This window comes from Schistocerca gregaria, chromosome 1 (assembly GCF_023897955.1).
Source record: "Schistocerca gregaria isolate iqSchGreg1 chromosome 1, iqSchGreg1.2, whole genome shotgun sequence".
Lineage (NCBI taxonomy): Eukaryota > Metazoa > Arthropoda > Insecta > Orthoptera > Acrididae > Schistocerca > Schistocerca gregaria.
This window is the reverse complement of record NC_064920.1, coordinates 986,440,183-986,462,399: the sequence shown is the minus strand read 5'-3', so window position 1 is coordinate 986,462,399 and position 22,217 is coordinate 986,440,183. Positions and strand designations below refer to the sequence as shown.

The 22,217-nt window shown below is 37.9% G+C and overlaps 1 protein-coding gene across 4 annotated transcripts in view; it reads right to left on the bottom strand.

Annotated features, from left to right (window-relative positions):
• Window positions 1-22,217, bottom strand: part of LOC126277867 (parathyroid hormone/parathyroid hormone-related peptide receptor-like) — a 506,877-nt gene that overhangs the window by 220,390 nt on the left and 264,270 nt on the right. For all 4 annotated transcript variants that reach the window (XM_049977414.1, XM_049977424.1, XM_049977398.1 and 1 more), the window contains one exon: window positions 13,290-13,396. In XM_049977414.1, the coding sequence (XP_049833371.1) occupies window positions 13,290-13,396 (107 nt within the window). The remainder of the gene's footprint in view (window positions 1-13,289; window positions 13,397-22,217) is intronic.

The following is a 22,217-nucleotide window of genomic DNA, read 5'->3' as shown; positions in this document are numbered from 1 at the left end:
ATGTGTGTTTAAAGCAAACCTTTCATTGCAGTGTGTACTTAAAGCAAACCTGATTTACTTTCTCCTAATGGTGCAACTAGTGCCTCTCTTGAGTGACTCGTGCAAAATTTGAATAAGCATCATCTCTCAGTTGTAGAAACATTTATCAATTAATGGACACCACTATGTAAACAAATGTGTACTTCCTCATCTGAGGGAGAACTATAGTAGTTACATTGCTGCTGTGGTGTCAAGTGAATAGTGTATGCTGAGACAACTGTACGTGATGCTGTATGTTTTAATTTTGTTTTATTTTATTTGTGGTATGGTGATGTTCCCTGTCACATTTTATGTGAGGCAACATCACTATGTGGCTTTCAGTATTGTAACAAGCATGTACAAGTAATAATGTTGCAAGGTACATTCTAACATCGAAGTAGTGTACATGGTAGTTATATGAAACTGTGTACATTTAAGTCACCTTCACGTGGGATGTTTTGTTTATGTAACTTTCAGATCTGATGATGACTGTGTAGTTCTGTTGAAACCTGTCATAGTAATAAAAAGAACCACTGATGATCTTGGCAGACTCGATTCTTCAAAAATAATGTAATGTTTAGATCACCCCCAAACTGATGCAATGTCAAACACATAAATCAAAATGAATTTCAGTAACCAGAAACACAAATAAAACTCATCCAATAAATGCAAACTGGCCTTATCTGGAAAATAGAAGTATTATAAGATATTATATAAATTTGACTGTTAGAAAGCAAGCTGAACATACAATGGGCATCCCCTAAAAAGAGGTGATGTAGAACTGAACCAAGTGTCAATATGACCCTCAACTTCTGCTGTAAGTCATGGCAGTGACATGATATGTCCCCGCCAATCTGTTGTACTGAATCTGTTCATGCAATTCTACATGTGCCTGATCATTCACCTGGAATGTATGAGGTCTGTTCAAAAGATTCCAGGTCATCTGAAATTTTGTGCCTATGGTGTGTTGGAACAAAATCCAGTTGGCATACCTGCATATGCCTGTGTTTAATGTATAACTTCTACAAGCTTCATTGTTGTATGTCTGTTAATTAATATTCGGCGCTGTGTCTAGTAGAATGTTGTGTCACACAGTTTGTGAATTTTGAGCTGGCAGAATTAGAGGGGCAATGTGTCTGCATTAAATGTTGTATGAAACTCAAGAGTGTTTAAGCCATACTCAGTATAATAGATGGTTCACATGGTTTACAAATGGCTGGACAGAAGTTAAAAATGAACCTCATTCAGGACACCTTCCGACATCTATCGACGACGCTCCTGTGGGGAATGTCAACAAAATTGTTCATGCCAATAGAAGACTGACTGTCCAAGAAATTTCAGAAAAATGTGACATTTCAGTTGGATCATCTCATGAAATCCAGACACAGCATCTTGTTGCCACCAAGCTCATCCCACAGCTGACAAGTGAAGACCAGAAAGACCTTCACCTCACAATTTTGTGAAGAGCATTTGGATTGTGCAAATGGGAATAAGATGTTCCTTAAGAGGTCCCTGTGGACTTTTTTTCCAAAGATAAAAATCCCATTGAAAGGACAAAGATTTGCAATGCCAGATCAGATAAAAGAAAATATGCAGACAGTGCTTTGCATGATCCAACAAGGGGTATACCAAGACTGCTTCCAGCAGTGGAAACAGTGTTGGGAGTGGTTTATCAATTGTTGAGGAGAGTATTACAAAGGAGACAATGTACAATAAGTAGAAGGTAGACCTCGTATATGTGAATCCATATGAACACGATTGTTGTCATCTTGGAAGATGTGAGCATTTACAGTATGTTATTCATGAAGAGGTAGAAGAAAGGGCAAAATTTGACTACTGATGATGTTGAAATAAACATCCTAATTTATGCTCACAGTGACTTGACTGAGGAGTTGCAAGTCATGGGACAGAATATCCCTCAAAAATATCTTAGAATTATTTCTGGACTGAACTACCCCTTCCATACACAGCAGGTTAAATGCTTCACTGGGCCATCTGTGTACTCACTACCCTGTATCATTTGAATAGAGGCAAAACTGTGATTTATAGGATCACACCACATGCAGTGAGTCAGATATTGTTCATTTTCTGTGTTGTTTCCCCCTTTCAGAATGCAGATGTAGATGTAAATGTGACAGAATGGCAGAAAGGAGCTATTGTGTTTGATCAGGCCTGAAACTACACCCTGATTGAAGCTGTCTGATTTGTTGATGTATCAATGTGAGCTGTCCAACATGTCTACAAAGACTGGTGTACCATTCACAGCCATGTGACACAATGTAAGAACAGTGGTCTTAAAACAATCCTAACTGACAGGGACTGGAGATGAGTGGCACACCTCATCCCTGAAAATTGGTTTAAGCCCAATAGTGAATTTCTGCTGTCGGTGAACACAGATTCCTCCCAAACAGTTTCTGAATGAGCATTGCTGGAAAAAAATGCATGAATTGCACATGGGTGTTGGATACCTTATAAAAGGCCATTGCTCACAGCACACACAATGATCTCATCTTACAATATAACAACAACCACATTTGCAGGGCTGCATATATAGACTACTGTTTTGACCAACACTCAGGCACACTACTGTACTCAAGTGCCTGCTGAATCACCTGATTCTGTGGGGATATTTGGAACAGTAGCTGAAATGTAACAGTCAACATCCCCACAATTTGGTAATTCTTCAAGATCTGAACATCGATGTTGACTTCAACTCAATATGGCACACGTGAAGAAACTTGTGGACCCTCTTCATTGCTCCCTTCAAGCCATTATCAGAGCTATGAGTGATGTCAAATGGAATTAGTAGCATATCTCTTTGGGGAACCTAATTTCTTGATCAGTGTGCTTCTTTTGTGAAGCTATTTTGTCTTAACGGTAACATGGGCAATAAACAATATAGACAGGAAAAGAATAGAAAATTTGAAAATGGTGCTGCAGAAGAATTATAAAGACAAAACAGGTTGTAACATAGTAATGTAATCAGTACCCACATTTCCAAAATGCTACTCTGTAAGCAATGATTTATTTAACTGATAATCTCACTATGTTTCACTTTAACCTTGAAGGCCAACTATTGAATGACACTATACATCAGAACCCCCAACCCATGTTCAGAAAATTAGCTTATGTTAAATTCTGCCACCATGCCAGAGAAAGGAGTGGGTGTGTCACCACATCCATTGATTTCATAGTTAGTTTATTTTTTTATTCATAAAAAATCAGTGAATAAATGAGCCACTTCATTTCATAGCACAAGATGCAAAGCAAGGCTGTGTGTGAAGAATTTTTTGCAGAGGAATACTTTAATCAAAACAAATACATTGTGTAGCAGATATGAAGGAACTCACACCTTGAAAAAATGTATGTCAGAGGTAGGCAAGAAAATAATGTAAGTGTCTAAAAGTGTTTAAACAATGTACCATCTGTCCTTCCAGGTCTCTTGTCAGGTCTCTTGCCCCTGTAACATGTCTCAATGATGCTTCACCACTCCACTAGTGCTCAGCAACTACACTGTGCCACCCAACCAGGTGCAGTAAACATCTCTGAATCACCCTGCATATATTTTTGGTTTTGTGACAGGGTCTTGGGATGGCTTGCAGTGGGTTAGAGATGGATGTGAGTGCAGCAGAGGAAAGTAGCTGATGTACATAAATGCCCTTTATAATTTATTAGTTAGAATCATTCAGTCTTTTTAGCTATGGGAGTTAATCTATGAGATCTTGGTGTGTTTTTCAAATGATATTAACTGCAACAGCTGCATCAAAATGATTTATTAATCATCACTCATTTCATGACATTATAGTCACATCTTCAGATAACAAACTGCTGACTTAAAGAAGATACCAACGTTGTAATTAAGACTATCCTGAAGCATAAACTGTGGAATTAATATACTGTTGATCAGCAAGCAAGGTATGTGAAACTTTCAACACACTATGCCCTTAAAATCTCCATAAGGGTAAATTATAGAAGTCCCCTATGTTCTTGCACAAAACTGGCATCATAACAAACGTTACCATCATGAATAAAATAGCCAGTGGAATCGGAGGAAGACATAAAACTAGAAACAAAAATTCTTGAATAAGAACTGCCATAATAAAATATGGAGACAAATCCCCAATCTAATGGACTTACTGGACATTTGTGGTACATTTGCTCAGGCACAGCAGCCAGCACCACCGGTGACTGAATAAGTGGGTCCCATCTTAGGAAGAACCCATTAAACAAGAGGAATCAACATAGTGGGCCAGTGGCCACAAAGAAACACAAAAAGGAACAGCAAATTGCCAATCTAAACCAATGTATAATTATTAGTAAGTTTTGGAAAACAGAGAAACCTCTGTAAACAAAAAAAAAAAAAAACGGAGATAGCAGGTCTTAACAATTTTACAATTAACAAGCAGATATTACAGTACCAAAATGCAGTATGAGAATAATGTGTATAATGTTAAGAAACAGATGGAGATTGGAAATGATGTCATGAAAGGCATAGAAAGAGAGGGAAACTTGTTTGTTATGTGCCCCACTCCCCTCTGCCTATCACTTGTGAATATTCCATGTCATTAGTCAGACTCTGCCAAAAGTGGATGGTGACACAATTCTAGGTGCACATTCTATCTGTACCTGAGAAGATGTACCACATATGTCCCTTAAGTTTACTTAGGCTGGACATTCTTTTCCAATCTTTATGATGGCAGTTCTTATTTAACAATTTTTGCTTCTAGGATTACATTTTTCTCCAGTTTCACTGAATATTTTACTGATGATAGTTGTGGTCTTTGTGATACCAATTTTATCAGGAAGATAGGGGACTTTATAATGAGTCACCTGCCTCTAACATTACCCTTTTTTATGGAGATAACCAGTACCATGTGTACTATCAATTCTTTCATAGGTTGAAATTATCTCAGCTGTTTCACTAAAAGAATGCGTATGGTTTTGAATATGTTGTATTATATTTCAGGCTAAAATAAATAAAAAGAAATTAATGTGTTACAACTGATATGTACTAACACTTAAAATTACTCTTCTTTTAAAAATAATTGAAATTACAAAATTTCTGACATACATAAAATTCATATAATCTGATGATGATTATTAAATTTATTTCTAAATTGATTTACAAAATAATGATATATTTTAGCAAACATTCTTCTTTGGTAAGGAAAGCTTGTAAAGTCTTTTGCTTTGTAAACTCTTTGGGAATTATGAGTAATGCAGAATGTAAGTAGTGGTGGGCATGCCTCTGATGGAAGTAAATGTTTCCTAAGTTTGTCACAAAATATGTACTCATTGGTTTTTTTGAATGTGGACAATGTAAAAAATGGTGTGATGTGGAAAGATATGACAAAGAATAAAATTCAAGAATAATACAGACAAATCTTCATCAGCTATTTAGTCATCAAGAAGCTAAGAAATCAAAATTTCAGCTGCAAGAATGCACCCCTATACAAGACTTTGAGCCATTGACAACAACAACAATGAGATAATGAGGATGAGCAGAAAGTTATTATTTTGTATATTTTACACCTCTCGAGGCTTTTGAAAATAGTGAAGATACTAAGACAATGAATGTAATGGTGATGTATGGGAGGGTAAGATTACAAGTGGTGGCATCAGCCATGATCTGTTGACTGATAATGAAGATTTGTCTGTTGCAAAAGAGGAATGGATTTTGGATATGTGTATTTGCAGTTTTTATGTAAATGAAGATAGAGAAGCTCCAATTACTTGACGAAAGAAGATCAGAGGCCCAACAAAGTCATATCAATAGTGGTGAGTATTTCATATGATATCAACAATGACAGACTGAATGAATTGAAGGAGGACTTGACAAGTATGATGAAGAACACCAACAAAGATAAGTACAAACTATTTGTGAAATTAATAAGTTTGGTGGACTTGTGTGATTGCTAGGAAAATGAATAGAGATGAGGATAGTGATGTACATGTGAAAGCTGTAGCAGACAGCCTAGACATGTTTGAACCAAGTGAAAGTGTAGTTAGCAAAGAGACAGTGACAACCGATATTTTGTAGCTGATTTTAGTAGAATTAGAGGAAATGAAGACAGACAAGAATAGCAAATTTAGTGCATTTAATGATCAGTTAACTGAAAAATTTACTTCACTACAAGGACAATTAAATAAACTGAAAACTGAAAACAATGACAAAATGATTAGGTACCATATCAAATAGACCAACTTAGAAATCAGGTTTCAGAGCTAAAAAATTGGTTGTCAGATGCATTAAAAAGTGTGAATGAAAAGTCAGCATATTAGAAAATAAATTAATTGTTTTGGAAAATGAGTTAGTTGCACAATCTTTGCAACAGGAGAAGAATTTTAATGATATCAGAGTACAACGGAAGATCATAGAGGAAAAAATGGAACAGAACTTTAGTAGTTTAGGTCAAAAAATTTTTAATGTTGAAAACAGTATGCTATATAATGTATATGTTCTAGATCAAAAACTTTCAGTAGTTCAGGAAATTTTCATTAACAATAATCTGTATTCAAACAATGGTATTGTGTGGTCCAACATTCCAACCAAAAGTTTTCCATAAGACAGTTTACATACAGTGGATTTTCTACACCACTGTAGACGCAGTTTTGTGTCAGACATGAGTGACAACCAAAACATTAAATTTGTTAAAAGATGTCTTGAAGGTGCAGCTCTGTCTCGGGTAAATCTAAATTTAAGTCAGTTTAGAGAAAAGTATTTTAAATAAATTGTGGTCACAAGCTGAACAGGAGAGAAGTAAAAGTGAATTTGTGAATGGTACAAATTATAGGAATAGGGATGGTACATTGAAAGAATTTTGGAAGAATCACCTTAAGAAATTAGCACACCTTCACAGGCCATTTGATGAAATGGAATTAATCCATGCACTAAAAAGGAGATTACCAGAAAGGTTGCAGTGGGATTTAGTACATAGACCTGATGATTGTCTAGAACAATTTTTATGATATGTAGACAGGCAGCAGAAAGAAACATGTACCATGATAATCGAAATGATAGATATCACAATGGTAGCAACTACAGAAACAGAGATAATGGTTATTTCAGTCAGGGTCAAAATGGCAATAGAGACCGAAATTTTTAACCTCAGTTGAACAGGAATAACAGGGATAACCATGGGCAATATCACAGGAGAAACAATCATAGAGGCAACTATTTGGGAAACAGTGGTTTGCCTCAATGAAGGTTCATAGTGTTGAGGTGAGGAAACACAAGTACAGGCCTCCCAATTTACACATACATTTAGACAATAATAATAGAATTAACACTGTGGCACATTTGTCTGAAGTTGAACAGAAGGAACATCATATTTCTCATTTATGTTTTGATCAAAAGTTTTGGAATACTATGCTTAATTATAATGATGTAGATACTAATCACAAACCAGAATGTCAGAGTAATGAGAATTTTTATGTAGTGTGTTCTAATGATTTCTTCTCTTGGTCAGAAAACAGTGTTATTGATGCATGTAAGATGGGTAATAACTGTATTGGATATGTATCAGGTGGTATTTTTTATGTAGGCATGAATGAGAGCTGTGAATTGACGGAGGTTGATAAGTTGGAGACTGATAGTTTATTGCAAATGAATGTAAGTGAAGTGTGTGACTTTGATAGTGATGAGAATTGTGTTGTTAATGATGTTATTGGTGAAGTAATTTTGGAAGAAGATGATGATGGCAATGATGATGTTGATGATGATGAGTGTCAGGTATTTGTGGAGTTTATGAATACTGAAGTTTCAGAGTTATTTGTGAATACAGGTAAGGTAAGTGATGTTTGTGATGATGTAAGTGAGAGTCATGGAATATTAGTCCAGTCAAAGCAGTTTTTCATTAATGTCATACAGGCTAATGATCCAAACTGTAAGCTCAGAGAATAAAGGTGATTTTGTTGTTATAGTGATGATAACATAGATAAATTTGCAGATTTTAAGAACATTAGTATTGAAAGGTAAGTATATATCATTTGCTAATCAGCACTATATTAATTAGGCAGTTTCTGCTTTAGGACAGTTATGATTTTGGTATCTTTTTTAGGTCAACAGTTTGTTAGCTGAAGATGTGACCATAACGTCATGAAAGTAGTTGTTAATAAATCATTTTGATGCAGCTGTTGTAGTTTTCACTACTTGTAATTCTTAATCACAGCTGTGGTTGCCCTTCATACCAAGTTATTTGTAACTTGCCAAGTGTGGAAAATATGTCACTGCAGTGTCTCCCAGTGCAGGTGTCCTCGCAGTATATTTCTTGTCAGTGGCAGTGCATACTGAGTCTCACTGAAGCTGTGTTGGGCCTCATAGATGTCTTGTGTGACTGAGCCCATAGCAGACCTAACTGCAGTGTCTGCTACAGTCCCATTAAAGGTGCTCAATTGACAGTAGGGTGACACAGTGCCCCAAACTCCACACTGGAGAATTGGTGTCTACAACTGGTTACATCATGCCTCAGTGGTGCAGAGCTTGGTGAGAGCTCATTTCAAGCCCTGAAACATGGATGGCAGGGCACAAGGACCCCAAGAGCATGGGATGTCAGGCAACAGTCAGGAGTACAAGGGATGGTGCTGATGTTAGCAGCTGCATCGTACATATACCACTATCTTCGTGACTGCACCTGACATGGAGTCAGCATCATAACATAGCACAGCTGTGCGAGAATGGCTGGCTAGCCCCAGGGACTTAAAGACTCATGTCAGAAGGCCAATTATGTGCAAGTGGATGGATTCTGCATTCTTCCATGACGTGGAAGTTTCTTGAGGACATAGTCATTGTATCACAAAAGTATGTCAGAACCCAAAAATGACTTGATACTGAGGGTGGTGTGTCAGTATGGGTCTTTGACTGTGGTGGTCAGTGCCCTGAATATGGAGCTGTGGCTGCAACACTTTTTGATTCATTACATTTACCTCACTCAGCTACAGGTATGTTATATTCATGTAGGGAAACTCACATTAACTTATAAGATCATGAGAGCCAATTGGATATGATCATCTGTAAAATCTGGTTACAGTAATCTTTAATTGGAAAAGTCATCAAGTAGTGTATTATATTATCCCTCCATCTGTCTAAGCACCATTTGGTAGCAGCAGCAACAGAAATATCATATGTCATACTGATGAAAGCTTATACTTGCAAAAGTGATTAAGCTTGATGACACCAATTTCATTCTGATGTGTTTTATGTGTACTGTGATATCATTTAGGGGTGTACCAGGAAAATGATATTACTTTGGCATCATTGTTGACTACAGATGCCACTTGCACTGGTGTGTGGCATAATGTGCAGAAAAAATTAATAATACATTTACAGTAGAGACTTAAAAAGTTCTGTCAAATAACATTGAATTAATTTTAGAGATAAAACATCACTCTCATTCTTCTAAATGTACTACAATGAAAGAAAGTGCATCCCTGCATTGGCAGTAGACTGAGTACATAAAACGGAGTGACAAACGGCTTATTTTCAGGGTGAAACCAAACCTCAAGGTAAGTAATAGTAGATGTATGTAGTTGTGGCACCAGCAGTGTGTTTGTTTTCCTCTGAGACATTGAAGAGAAGATCAGAAAAATACTGAAGATGCACAAAACTACCATCCATTATCCTTGACATTGGCTTGTTGTAGAATCTTAGAACATATTCTGAGTTCAAAAATAATGAAGTATCTCGAACAGAATGACATTCTCCGTGTCCACCAGCAAAGATTCCAAAAACATCAATCATGTGAAACCCAACTTACACTTTTCTCACATGACATACTGAAAGCTTTAGATCAAGGCAGTCAGGTAGATACAGTATTTCTCGATTTCCAAAAAGCATCTGACTCAGTGCCACACCTCCACTTATTGTCAAAAGTATGATCATAAGGACTTCCAAGTGAAATTTGCAACTGGACTGATAACTTCTTGGGACACAGTATGCTCTCTTGGATGGAGAGTCATTGTCAGATGTGGAAGTAACTTGTTTGTGAGACCGCATGGCTCATGCGGTCTAACACACTGCATCCCAAGCAGGAAGGCATGCCGGTCCCCAGCACAAATCCACCTGGTGGATTAGTCTCATGGTCTGGTGTGCTGGCCAGCCTGTGGATGGATTTTAAGATGGTTTTCCATCTGCATCTGTGAATGTGAGCTGGTTCCCCTTATTCTGCCTCAGTTACATTATATCAATGATTGCTGCACAGACACTGTCTCCATGTACGCAAGACTAGGTGGGTGGACTGCTGTGGCCTGTTGTGGGGTTGTGAACCAGTGAGGGCTACAGTGGGATGAAGCCCCTCCATTGTTTTTAGGTCCCCAGTTCAATACAAATGATACACAATACACAACTGTTCTGTGGGAATTTCAATGTAGATTTTCTGAAAGAGTCTCGCAGAAAGCTTGACTGTAAAGTATTACTTGGTTCTTTCAGTTTGACGTCAGTTACTGATTTTCCTACTTGGATGGTAGATAAAAGCAGCACACTGATAGATAATGTTTTTGTAGACTAAGATAGGTCTAAACAAATAAAAACTTCTTCTGTTATGAATGGTCTGTCTGATCATCATGCACAGCTAGTTACAGTACATAACATAGCTCCATAAAATATTGCAAAACAGTCCTGCAGAATAATAGTTCTGGGCAACTGTGAGCCACAAGAAGAGGACACAGTAACATCACGTGTTGAGATGGACAGTGAACCCTTAGCTAACTTGCCTACCCAAACCTCCCCCCATACCGGTAGAGTGATCATGATACTGATGAGTACACTTCTGGTCCTACATACGGATTAAAGAGGGGAGGGATACTATATCTCTGTCATTTGACAGCTAGGTTAATATGCTGCAATGTCTGCCGGGAGGGATTCCTCCAGCAGTTGATAAGAGATGCCAGCAGAATATCACAGGGGGTCTGGTTGCTTTGATGTCAATCTGAAGATAAGACAATATTACAGAGCCACTGTAAGACACTTCAGATTATGTTGTTCTAATTTCTTTACCATGCTCACACCATACTATGTGACTCAGTGGACTGGAATTGTGAACTATCATGTGATTGCAGTGTATCCATATTTTTCATGTAATTGAGAGTGTGTTACACAAAATGGGTGTAACAATATTTCTTTAATTTCAAAAGCTATATTTACATCTATGTCCTTGTTCTTAAAACCACTGTAAGGAATGCAGCAGAGAGTAATTCTCATTGTAATTAATGTCAGGATTTCTTCCCTTTGTACCCACATTTGGAGTGCAGATAAAATGACAGCTTTATTGTCTCAGTGTGCACTGTATTTAATCTTATCTTGTCTTCTGGGCCTGTAAAAGAGTGATAATAAGGGACTGAAACATATCCCTAAATTGTTCACTTAATATTTTTTCTTGAAATTTTGTATGTAGGTTTTAACAGGATATTTGATACCTTCAAGGGCCTGCCAGTTTAGTTTTTGCCAGCACTTCCATTATGCTCTTCTGTGAGAGAAACAAACCTGCAACCAATTGTACTGCCCTTCCTGTACAAGTTCAGTATCCCTAGTTAGTCATATCTGGTATGGGTCCACTGCACTTGCATAATATACTGGGATGTTTCATACAGTATTTTGTAGGCATTCACCTTTCTGATTGCATTTTCTCAATGTCCTACCTATGAACTGAAGACTACTACCTGCTTTACCAACAAGTGAGTCTATGTGATCATTCTATTCAGTACCTCCACACTGATTACACCAATGAGTTGACCCACTCTGGGTGTGACTCTATTTTTTAGTCATACAAGACTACCTTTCTGTGGTTTTTGAAACACACAAATTTAAATTTCTGAATACTTAAAGGAAGCTACCAATCTTCACATTGCTTTTAGTTATTAAGATCAGACTGAATATTTGTGCACATGTTTCCAGACTACTCATTATGGATAATAGTATCATCTGTGAAATGTCTGAGGTTTCTATTAACATCATCAACCTACTCATTGCTGTACAACATGTACAGCTAGAGTCTCAGCACACTTCCCTAGGCAATGCCTGCAGTTACTGCTACATCTATCAGTGGCTCTCCATCCAAATTAACATACTGCATCCGTCCTATAAAAAATCTGCAATCCTGTCACAGACCTCATTTTTGATACCCTCAAATTATAAAATATCAGTCAACAAATGTCAGTGAGGTACTGAGTCAAATTCTTTTCAGAATTCAAAAAGATATTAAAAGCAATGAAACTCTCCTTCAAGAAAATGTGCTGCTACTAATAGGAGCATAGTGCACAAGGGGGGAGAAGAGAAGATTGGGAGGGGGGGGGGGGTTGCATGTGAAAATATGTTTGAGAGTAAGCTTCCCATCTCCAGAGTTTTGGGGAACTAGTGCTGAGTGAGAGAGTCCAATTGGCTCATACAGTGTATCAGATATTTCGGTCTCTTGAGTCATGATGAAGTCTGCTCAGCTACTGAGAACTGGTTGTCCTTAAGACAGTCAATTCTTCTGTGCCCGCTGATGTATGCACATAGCTTCATGGTAGTCTTTCTTACTTAAGATTTGATACTGTAGATTTGATACTGTAGGATTTACTAGTAATGCAACTGGAGTGAGTGGTAGGGGCAAGTGCATGTGGCTGATTTTAGAGTGGGATTAGTTGCAGAGTAGGAACATTGTGTTAAGGATAATGGACCAGAAATGCTGAGACTGTTATGTGGTTTGAATAGGATGTTCCAAAGGTTAGGAGGATGATGGAAAGCTGTGGCGGACAGTGTGTTATGGATATAAGGAGGAAATGATCCTATATCAGAGTGTGACTTGAGAAAGTCATTTGTTTGCTGGAGCAAATTTGGAATAATTTATTGATACAAGCAAGCACAAGTGTTGTTTGAATGTATGTTTCTATTTTGGAAGAAAGATTTTTTTTGTCTGAAAGCTTAAATGTTTTATTGTACCTTTCTGTGTATCAGTGCCTCCTGTATGTGAGTAGAAATACATCCTTCTGATATTGTTGTTAAATTTAATGTATTGCAATATTAAATCAGGATTTCCTTGCTCAACATAATGACAATGTATGGAAAAGCAGTATTTGTATAAAAACATGTAGTTACAGTGACGAACTCATATGAAAATTTACACTAGAAAGAGAGTAAAGAGATCAATAACATTTTGTGAAACATGATAAGCAAGCTGATAGCTTTTAAAAAGTAAAAGGTTTTACCCCAATACCAGTGAAATACTGTTAATTTCATTGTGTGATTAAGTGTTAAGCTTAGGAAGCAAGAGATTTTTGACAAATATGATCATTACCATAGGATCAAAACCTAGAAAGTAGTCTGCACATGGTAGAATCCGGTATTGTCCAGGTTCTGTCTCTGGCCAGCATGAAATTGTATCCCATACTGGTTCACATGATCCTGGAAAAAAAGGTAAAGAAAGGTAACAGTATTGTTGCTCTTGATAACTATCTACAGTAATTTACAGATATATAAGTGAAAATAACATTAAAGAATGATTTATGAAACTTAATCACAAATATCATCTATTTACTACTGAATTATTACAATGCAAGAAAGTAAAGTAACTCAACATGCTGTGACCTCAGAAATGATGATAAATAGAGCACGATCTATCAAACTAAACATATATCAGAGCTGATAACTGTAAGCTATTTGCATGATTGTATGTGATACAGAAATAACCTTTCCTTTCATGGCATTAATTGTTTATTTTATACATGTAGCCAAAAGGTAAACAGTAAAGACAAAATTGAGGTGAAATACAAGGCCTTCAGGACTGCATTGGACATTATGGCAGTGTTGTCAGTGAAAACGAAGGTTGACTCCACATGGGAATCTTTATTCATGTTCCATGAAGACCCAAAATAACTGTTAAAAAAGTAATGACCTAATAGGGCCTATTATTTGTAAAAGATTCCTGATGATGCAATAGCATTTTCTAGTCAATATCTCTGCAAATGTTTACAATAAATTCAGTCATACTTGCATGACTTGTTGGAATTTAAAGGTATACTTTCTTTCTTTCTTAAGCAACTCCAGCTAAAGTAAATCTGGAGATGCAAGATCTGGTGATACAGTAGTTCCACTTCTTTCCCTTCAATTGTACTCTTTAATTGGTCACAAACTTTTTGGGTTTAATTGTGTATTCCAAAGCCCGTTATGCCTTGTTTAAATACAAGGGATGGTCATAAAGTTTTAATTATCATGCAAATGAATATCAACAGTCTTGAATTCTTGAGTGTAGTGTCGGATATCATAGTATTTCTCTCATGATATTTTGTTGATGTAACTCATTGCCTTCATCAGGTGCTACCTGAAACAGGTAGCACCTGACGCATGCAGTAAGTCTCATCACTGCAACAAAATGAAAGGAAGGTTATGATATAACTTTAGTACACACAACAAATCACTAATCTCACATTTGGGAGGACAGTGGTTCAAAGGCCTGTCTGGCCATCCAGATCTAGGTTTTCCATGATTTCTCTAAATTGTTCCAGACAAATGCCAGGACGGTTCCTTTGAAATGGGCAAGGCTGATTTACTTCATCATCCTTCTGTAACCTGAGCTTCTGCTATGTCGTTAAAGACCTCACTGTTGATGAGATGTTAAACTCTAACCTTCCTCTCATATCAAGAACATCAGAAAATAGCTGGGAAAGCATGAAGAATTGCAATTAATTTTTCTGCATTTTTGCACGTATATGTTTGGGGTGCTGATAAACATTGAATTACCTGCACCAGAGCATGGCAACTCCCTGATAAAATGAAATATAGTGTAGCTATTTCTTTCTAGCATTTGAAGGGACACAATACTGCAATAACATATGATGAGTTCGTGGATGGGTACAGCAACAATACATCATCTTATGACATGATGGTTAGGTGGTGCATATACTTCCAGTGGCGCCACAAAAATCTCAATGATGAAGAATGAAGTGCAGACCATATCTTTGTGAAGAATTCAGAATTACATGGGAAATGGGTGCCCAGAAATTTCAAAGAGCAGCACATCACAACTGAGTTGATAGTGAAAAAAAGTGAAAATCAGTTTTCAATATGTCGCATGACATACTGAACATGACAAAAGTAGATATCTGCTAGGTATTCAAGACTGCTCACACCCACTCAAAAAGTCCATTGAATAAAGGAAGAGAAGAAATGCTGTACCTGTGCCATGGCAATCCACACACAGACACACACCAAACACACACACACAAACACACACACACACACACACACACACACACACACACACACACACACAAAATCTGGCAAGGTGATGCTAAGTGTTTTCTGGGACTGCAATGATGTACAGCAAACAGATTATGAGAGATTATGTTTGTAAGGGGAAACCTTCACAAGTGCATACTGCTGAAATTTCCTTATGAGCTGTGATGATGAAGAGTCATGGGTGGATGTCAAAGAGTATATTTTTGGTTTGTAGTAATGCTACAGCTCACTCTACACAGGAAGGAGTCACACTTCATGCTTCTTTGTGCTATCAAATTTTGCCTCAGTTGCTTCACCCTCACCATATTCTCCTGATATGACAGCCAGTGGCTTCTTTCCCTTTCATCATGTGAAGAAACCATTTATGGCAGGCACTTACAGCAAGATAATAAGATGATTTTTGAGGTCATGCATTTCATGAATATTGAAAATGCAGACTTCTACAGCCAAGGTCTCCACCATATCATCCACTGTGGGAAAAATGTAATCCATTGATGGGTGAATATGAATAGAGCTGACACCATCACCAAGTTTCATGACTGCAACCGGATTTGTTTTAGGTGATAATTATAACTATCTATCATAAGATTTTTCAAAATTATCTTCAGGAATCTTACTTCTCATTTTATAAATAAGTGTAATCTGTTTTATAGTACACATGGTATTACCATCAGTGTTGTGAGGGCTTTCTTGTTCATAGCTACTTCATTTATGATTCTTTACTTGGCAAGTGATTCAAACAGTGGTCTATTTTCAAGTCACACAAGTGTCATTATGAGAGACATGTAACATAATGTGAATGTTATAGTGAGTATGGAAGTGAATAAGATAAGCTCATGACTTGCAGAAAACATATTAACATTTAACAGCAACAAAGTGCAGAGAATACAGTTTCTGACAGAACTCTTGTAGAAGTGAACTTTTACTCTCAGAAAGAGCTCAAATAATAATTCAGTTCTTTGTACTGAAAATAAATGAAAAACTCTCTTCACAGAATGACATTATGATCATGTATAGAAACTTAATGCTGCTATCTATACAACTAGCATAATTTACCCTGCATCTGACACTGTATCAAATCATTTAGCCCTGTACTCTGAGAATTTACAAAGAATATTCTTACGTCAGAAAATGTCTCTCAGTACAATGTGCAGTGTGTTTGGGTGTTTCTGTCAGCCCTGTACATATGGGATTTATGGTTAATAACGCAGACTTATTCAAAAGGAAGTGGCACGATGAAAATTAGGTAGAAAAATGAACTGCAGCTTGACAAACTTTCTTTCAGAATTGCAGCAATGTATGCAGTATGCTGCAGTTTTCATTATCAATAATCGCCCAGGGAAAGAAATTAAAATAGAAAAATTAAAAATGTCACCCATCGACTTGCATCTTACTGTAACATTGGGGTTACAGAAGAACTAATATTGTGTCAGAAATTCTTTTTCCCAGCATAGTGCAGCAACTTCACATGGCATGGATTCAAGATGTCACTGGAAGTCCCCTGCAGAAATACTGAGCCACCCACAATGGCGAAAGTGTTGCTAGTGTAGGATACTGTGCATGAACTGACATCTTGATTATGTCCTTAACATTCTGTTTGATAGGATTGATGTGATCTGGGTGACAAAACCATTCAGTCAAATTGTGTAGAATGTTCTTCATGAAGAACTGTGGCCCCCTCACCTGACATATTTGTTTGGGAACATGATGTCCAAGAATGGCTGGAGATAGTCTCCAAATAGCTGAACATAACCATTTCCTAACCAATCAGTTCAGCTGGAAAATAGGACCCAGTCCATTCCATGTAAACACAGTATGCACCATTATGGAGCCACCAACACCATGCACAGTGTCTTCTTAATAACTTGGGTCTATAGCTTCATGGGGTCTGTACCAGCAGCTCTTACCAACTGGAATCAGGATTCGTCTGATTAGGCCACAGCTTCTAGTTGTCTATGATCCAACCATAATGGTCACAAACCCTGGGAGAGGCGCTGCATCTGGTGTGCTGTTAATGACGACATCAGAACTTCATTCCATATCAAATGTATGTATCGACCAACAGCAGTACCTTCACTTTGACAGCTGCCACCCATTACATACCAAGAAATCCCTTCCATACAGCCTGTCCACAATAGCTGTCACATCTGTAGCCAAAGATTTTCCTCCATTTCCATTTTAAATTTGATATTCGGATGGATGCTGTTGAGGTGCTCTAGAAACTCATCTAGTGCCTGTTTGCCATGTTCCCACATGATGGAAATGGAGGAAAATGGATGCCTCCCCTTCCTTGACATACTGATTAAGAAGAAGGCAGATGGTTCTCTAGGCCATGCAGTACATAGGAAGAAGACACACACAGACCTATACCTTCATGCAACAAGCTGCCACCATCCAGCAAAAAGGCAAACACTACTGACTACCCTGATACATTGGATGTGCACCATCTGCAGCCTGCCATCTGACCTGCAACACCTGAGGGAAGTCTTCTGCTAATATAGCTACAGTGAAATGCAGATCAACAGGGTGCTTTAAATTAGGAAGGAAGCAGTGACAACCCCTGAAGAAGAAGAAGAAGACTGATTACTTACGTTCCTTCCGCACGTGGCTCCACTCTCATCCAAAATTGCATGACTTCTGGGGTAATATAATGTCAAAACCATTCTCTGTCCACCACCGAAGACGAGGGAGCTCCTAGGTTCTACCAAAGACCTGCTGCATCTTAACACACCAGGAATATACAGCATACCATGCGAATGTGGTAAAAAATACATTGGACAAACACAGCACTGTATATCTAAATGCTGTGAAGAACATATCAGATGTCTGCGACTAGGTCACACAGAAAAATCAGCCATAACAGAACACAGCATAAATGAACACACATTCAACTTCGAAAACACAAAGGTGTTCTGCCGAATATCTGGCATCTGGGAAAGTATTATCAAAGAATCCCTAGAAATAAGGATTCGTGACAACCTTGTCAACAGGGATGCAGGATACCAATTGAGCGCAGCAAGGAAACCTGGGATTGCGGCAAACCATTGGGAGCGCACCTGTCCATATCCTCCGTTGCGAATGCAGACAGAATGCTTGCACCAATATCCGATCGTGGCTGCTGAGGTGACTGCTAACCCCACTGCACAGCATCCCAAGGTCTAGTGGAGGGGTGTGACTGCGCATGTACACAACTGGCCATTAAAATTGCTACACCACAAAGAAATGCAGGTAAAAACTGGTAATCATTGGACAAATATATTATACTAGAACTGACATGTGATTACATTTTAACGCAATTTGGGTGCTTAGATCCTGAAAAATCAGTACCCAGAACAACCACCTCTGGCCGTAACAACGGCCTTGATACACCTGGGCATTGAGGCAAACAGGGCTTGGATGGCGTGTACAGGCACAGCTGTCCATGCAGCTTCAACACGATACCACAGTTCATCACGAGTAGTGACTGGCGTATTTGACAAGCCACCAATGACCAAACGTTCTCAATTGGTGCGAGATCTGGAGAATGTGCTGGGCAGGGCAGCAGTTGAACATTTTCTGTATTCGGAAAGGCCCGTACAGGACCTGCAACATGTGGTCATGCATTATCCTGCTGAAATGTAGGGTTTCGTTGATTGAATGAAAGTTAGAGCCACAGGTCGTAACACATCTGAAATGTAACGTCCACTGTTCAAAGTGCTGTCATTGCAAACAAGAGGTGGCCGAGACATGTAACCAATGGCACCCTATACCATGACGCCAGGTGATACGCCAGTAGGGCGATGACGAAAACATGCTTCCAATGTGCGTTCACTGCTATGTTACCAAACACAGATGCAACCATCATGATGCTGTAAACAGAACCTGGATTCATCCGAAAAAAATGACGTTTTGCCATTCGTGCACCCAGGTTCGTCGTTCAGTACACCATCGCAGGTGCTCCTGTCTGTGATGCAGCGCCAAGGGTAACCACAGCCATGGTCTCCGAGCTGATAGACCATGCTGCTGCAAACGTCATCGAACTGTTCATGCAGATGGTTGTTGTCCTGCAAACTTCCCCATCTGTTGACTCAGGGATCGAGACGTGGCTGCACAAACCGTTACAGCCATGTGAATAAGATGCCTGTCGTCTCGACTGCTAGTGATACGAGGCCGTTGGGATTGAGCATGGCGTTCCATATTACCCTCTTGAGCCCACTGATTCCATATTCTGCGAAGAATCATTGGATCTCGACCAACGCGAGCAGCAATGTTGCAATACAATAAACCGCAATCGCGATAGGCTACAATCCGAGCTTTATAGAAGTCAGAAACATGATGGTACGTATTTCTCCTCCTTACACGAGGCATCAAAACAACGTTTCACCAGGCAACGCCGGTCAACTGCTGTTTGTGTACGAGAAATCGGTTGGAAACTTTTCTCATGTCAGCACGTGGTCAAATACCTGTTGTCATAGGTAGGAAAAGTAGGTCTTTTTTAGGATAAATCCAGACAACAGGTTCCCCTGCCTAAAGAGTATCTCTAGCAGTTCAAAAAATACTGAAACAATCACTCACAAGACAGATTATAACACTTCAAAAATCACACATACCAGATGTCACAAAGAAAAACAAACCATCGGAAAGAGTAACATGGGGCATTTCACAGACTTAACAATCCTCCATCAAAACATGCAATCAATAAAAAATAAAATACAAGCATTAGAAGTTGAGCTCCAATCTTTGAACTGCACAGTAGTTTGTATTACTGAGCACTGGTGTAGAGACACAGAAATCCAACATGTAGTATTATCATTGTATGAAAGGGCAAACTCTTACTGCAGAACTACTTCAAGGGGTGGAGGATCATGCATTTATATCAGAAAAGGAACACAGTTCAAATCTAGACATGACCTCAGTAGAGTAAGTGAAGACAAACACATTGAAATATCAGCTATTGAATTATCAGGGCTCGATATCACCAAGAAATTAATCATTTTGTGTGTGTATAGATCTCCCAGTGGTAGTGTGGACACTTTTTTCAATAAATTAACAGAAGTTCTAGATAAAGTCTCAAGTACAAAGGTCAACATAATTCTGTGTGGGGACATAAACATCAACACTAATATCATAAATGAATCCAGCAGCACCTTCACAAATATCCTTCAAAGTTTTGGCATGTCCCTATTGGTCAATAGTGCAACAAGGGTTACTACAATGACTGCATCAGTAATTGACCACGTGGCCACAAATATAGACAGGGAAAAATGTGATGTAGCTGTAAAAGATCTCGGACTATCAGACCATCTCTGTCAAATAACAACAGTAAAATCAGGCATCGAATCATTCCCTAAACTACAAGCCTATAAACGACATCTATCAGAAATCAAAATAAAAGATTTTTCAAAAGAACTAGAAAAACAAAGCTGGGATGAAGTGTATAAGGAAACCAATGTGAATATGAAATTCTCCAAATTCTCCACATTGTTTAAATTGAACTTTGAAACAGCATTCCCAAAAGTATGCATGACTGTATCAACATCTCACAAAAACAGATGGATAACATCAGGTATTAAGAAGTCCTCCCAAACACTTAAACACCTCAGTTCCATGAAAAAGATTCACAATGATCCAGAATTCTTAAATTTCTATCATAGATACAAAAAGATTTATAGGAAGGTGCTGATTGCTGCAAAAAAGTCATTTAATGACAAAATAATATATAATGCAGAGAATAAAAGCAAAGCAGTCTGGGATGTTATAAAAAAGGAAACGGGGAGAGGCAAACAAACGCAGAATAACATACTGCTAAGGGAGGGGGATAAGGTAATAAATGATCCACAACACTTAGCAAACTATGTAAACCAGCATTTTTCAAGTATTGCAGAGAAGTTACAGCAAATATTCCCCAAAACAAATATAACACCTGCAAAAATTGTTGCACTAGATACAATGATGTTACTTCCAACCACAGAGAATAAAGTCAATAAAACTGTTCAAAAGCTAAAAAATAAAAAGTCAGAAGGCTTAGATGATGTACCAATGTGTGTACTGAAACAATGCATAGGGATTATACAAGGCCCATTAACAAATATAATAAATGAATCCTTCACATCAGGGACATTTCCAGAGCAGCTAAAACAGGCAAGAGTTGTACCTTTGCTTAAGAAAGGTAATGCAGAAGACATAGAAAATTACCGGCCCATTTCCCTGCTGTCAGCATTCTCAAAAATAATAGAAGCAATTATGAAAGACAGATTAATGAATTATCGGAATAAATACAATCTTTTAAGCAAATCACAGTTTGGTTTTCGAAGTGGCAAAAATACGGAGTCAGCCATAGTAGAATTCACAAAAGTTGTACTTAATGCTCTTGATAAAGATGAGTGTGTCACAGGCATATTTTTGGATCTTTCTAAGGCTTTTGATACAGTCGACCACAAGATTCTATTAAATAAATTAGAAGTATTAGGAATAAGAGGGGTAGCTAATGACTGGTTTCGATCATACCTAACAGATAGGGTACAAAGAGTAGAGATAACACATACTTCAAATAGATCTAAACATTTAGTAAAATACTTATCAGAACCAAAACATATTAATATAGGGGTTCCACAAGGTAGCATATTAGGACCAATACTATTCCTGATATACATCAATGACTTTCCCAGTAGTGTTACTCATGGTGAGAAAATTCTCTTCGCTGATGACAGCAATATTATAGTCACTGAGAGAACAAGAGAACTCCTTACCGAGAAAGCAAATGAAACTCTCAAGGAAGTTTACGATTGGTCAATAAGCAACAAATTGACATTAAACATAAAGAAAACTAATGCCATGAACTTCAGTTTGAAGAGGAAAAATGACAATGTTAAATTAAATGTAGATGGCACCTCTATAGACTGTGTAACAAATGCAAAATTTCTAGGAATGAATATTGACTCTCAGCTGAAGTGGTGCGAACACACAAAGGTACTTGCAAACAGAATGTCATCAGCATGTTATGCCCTTA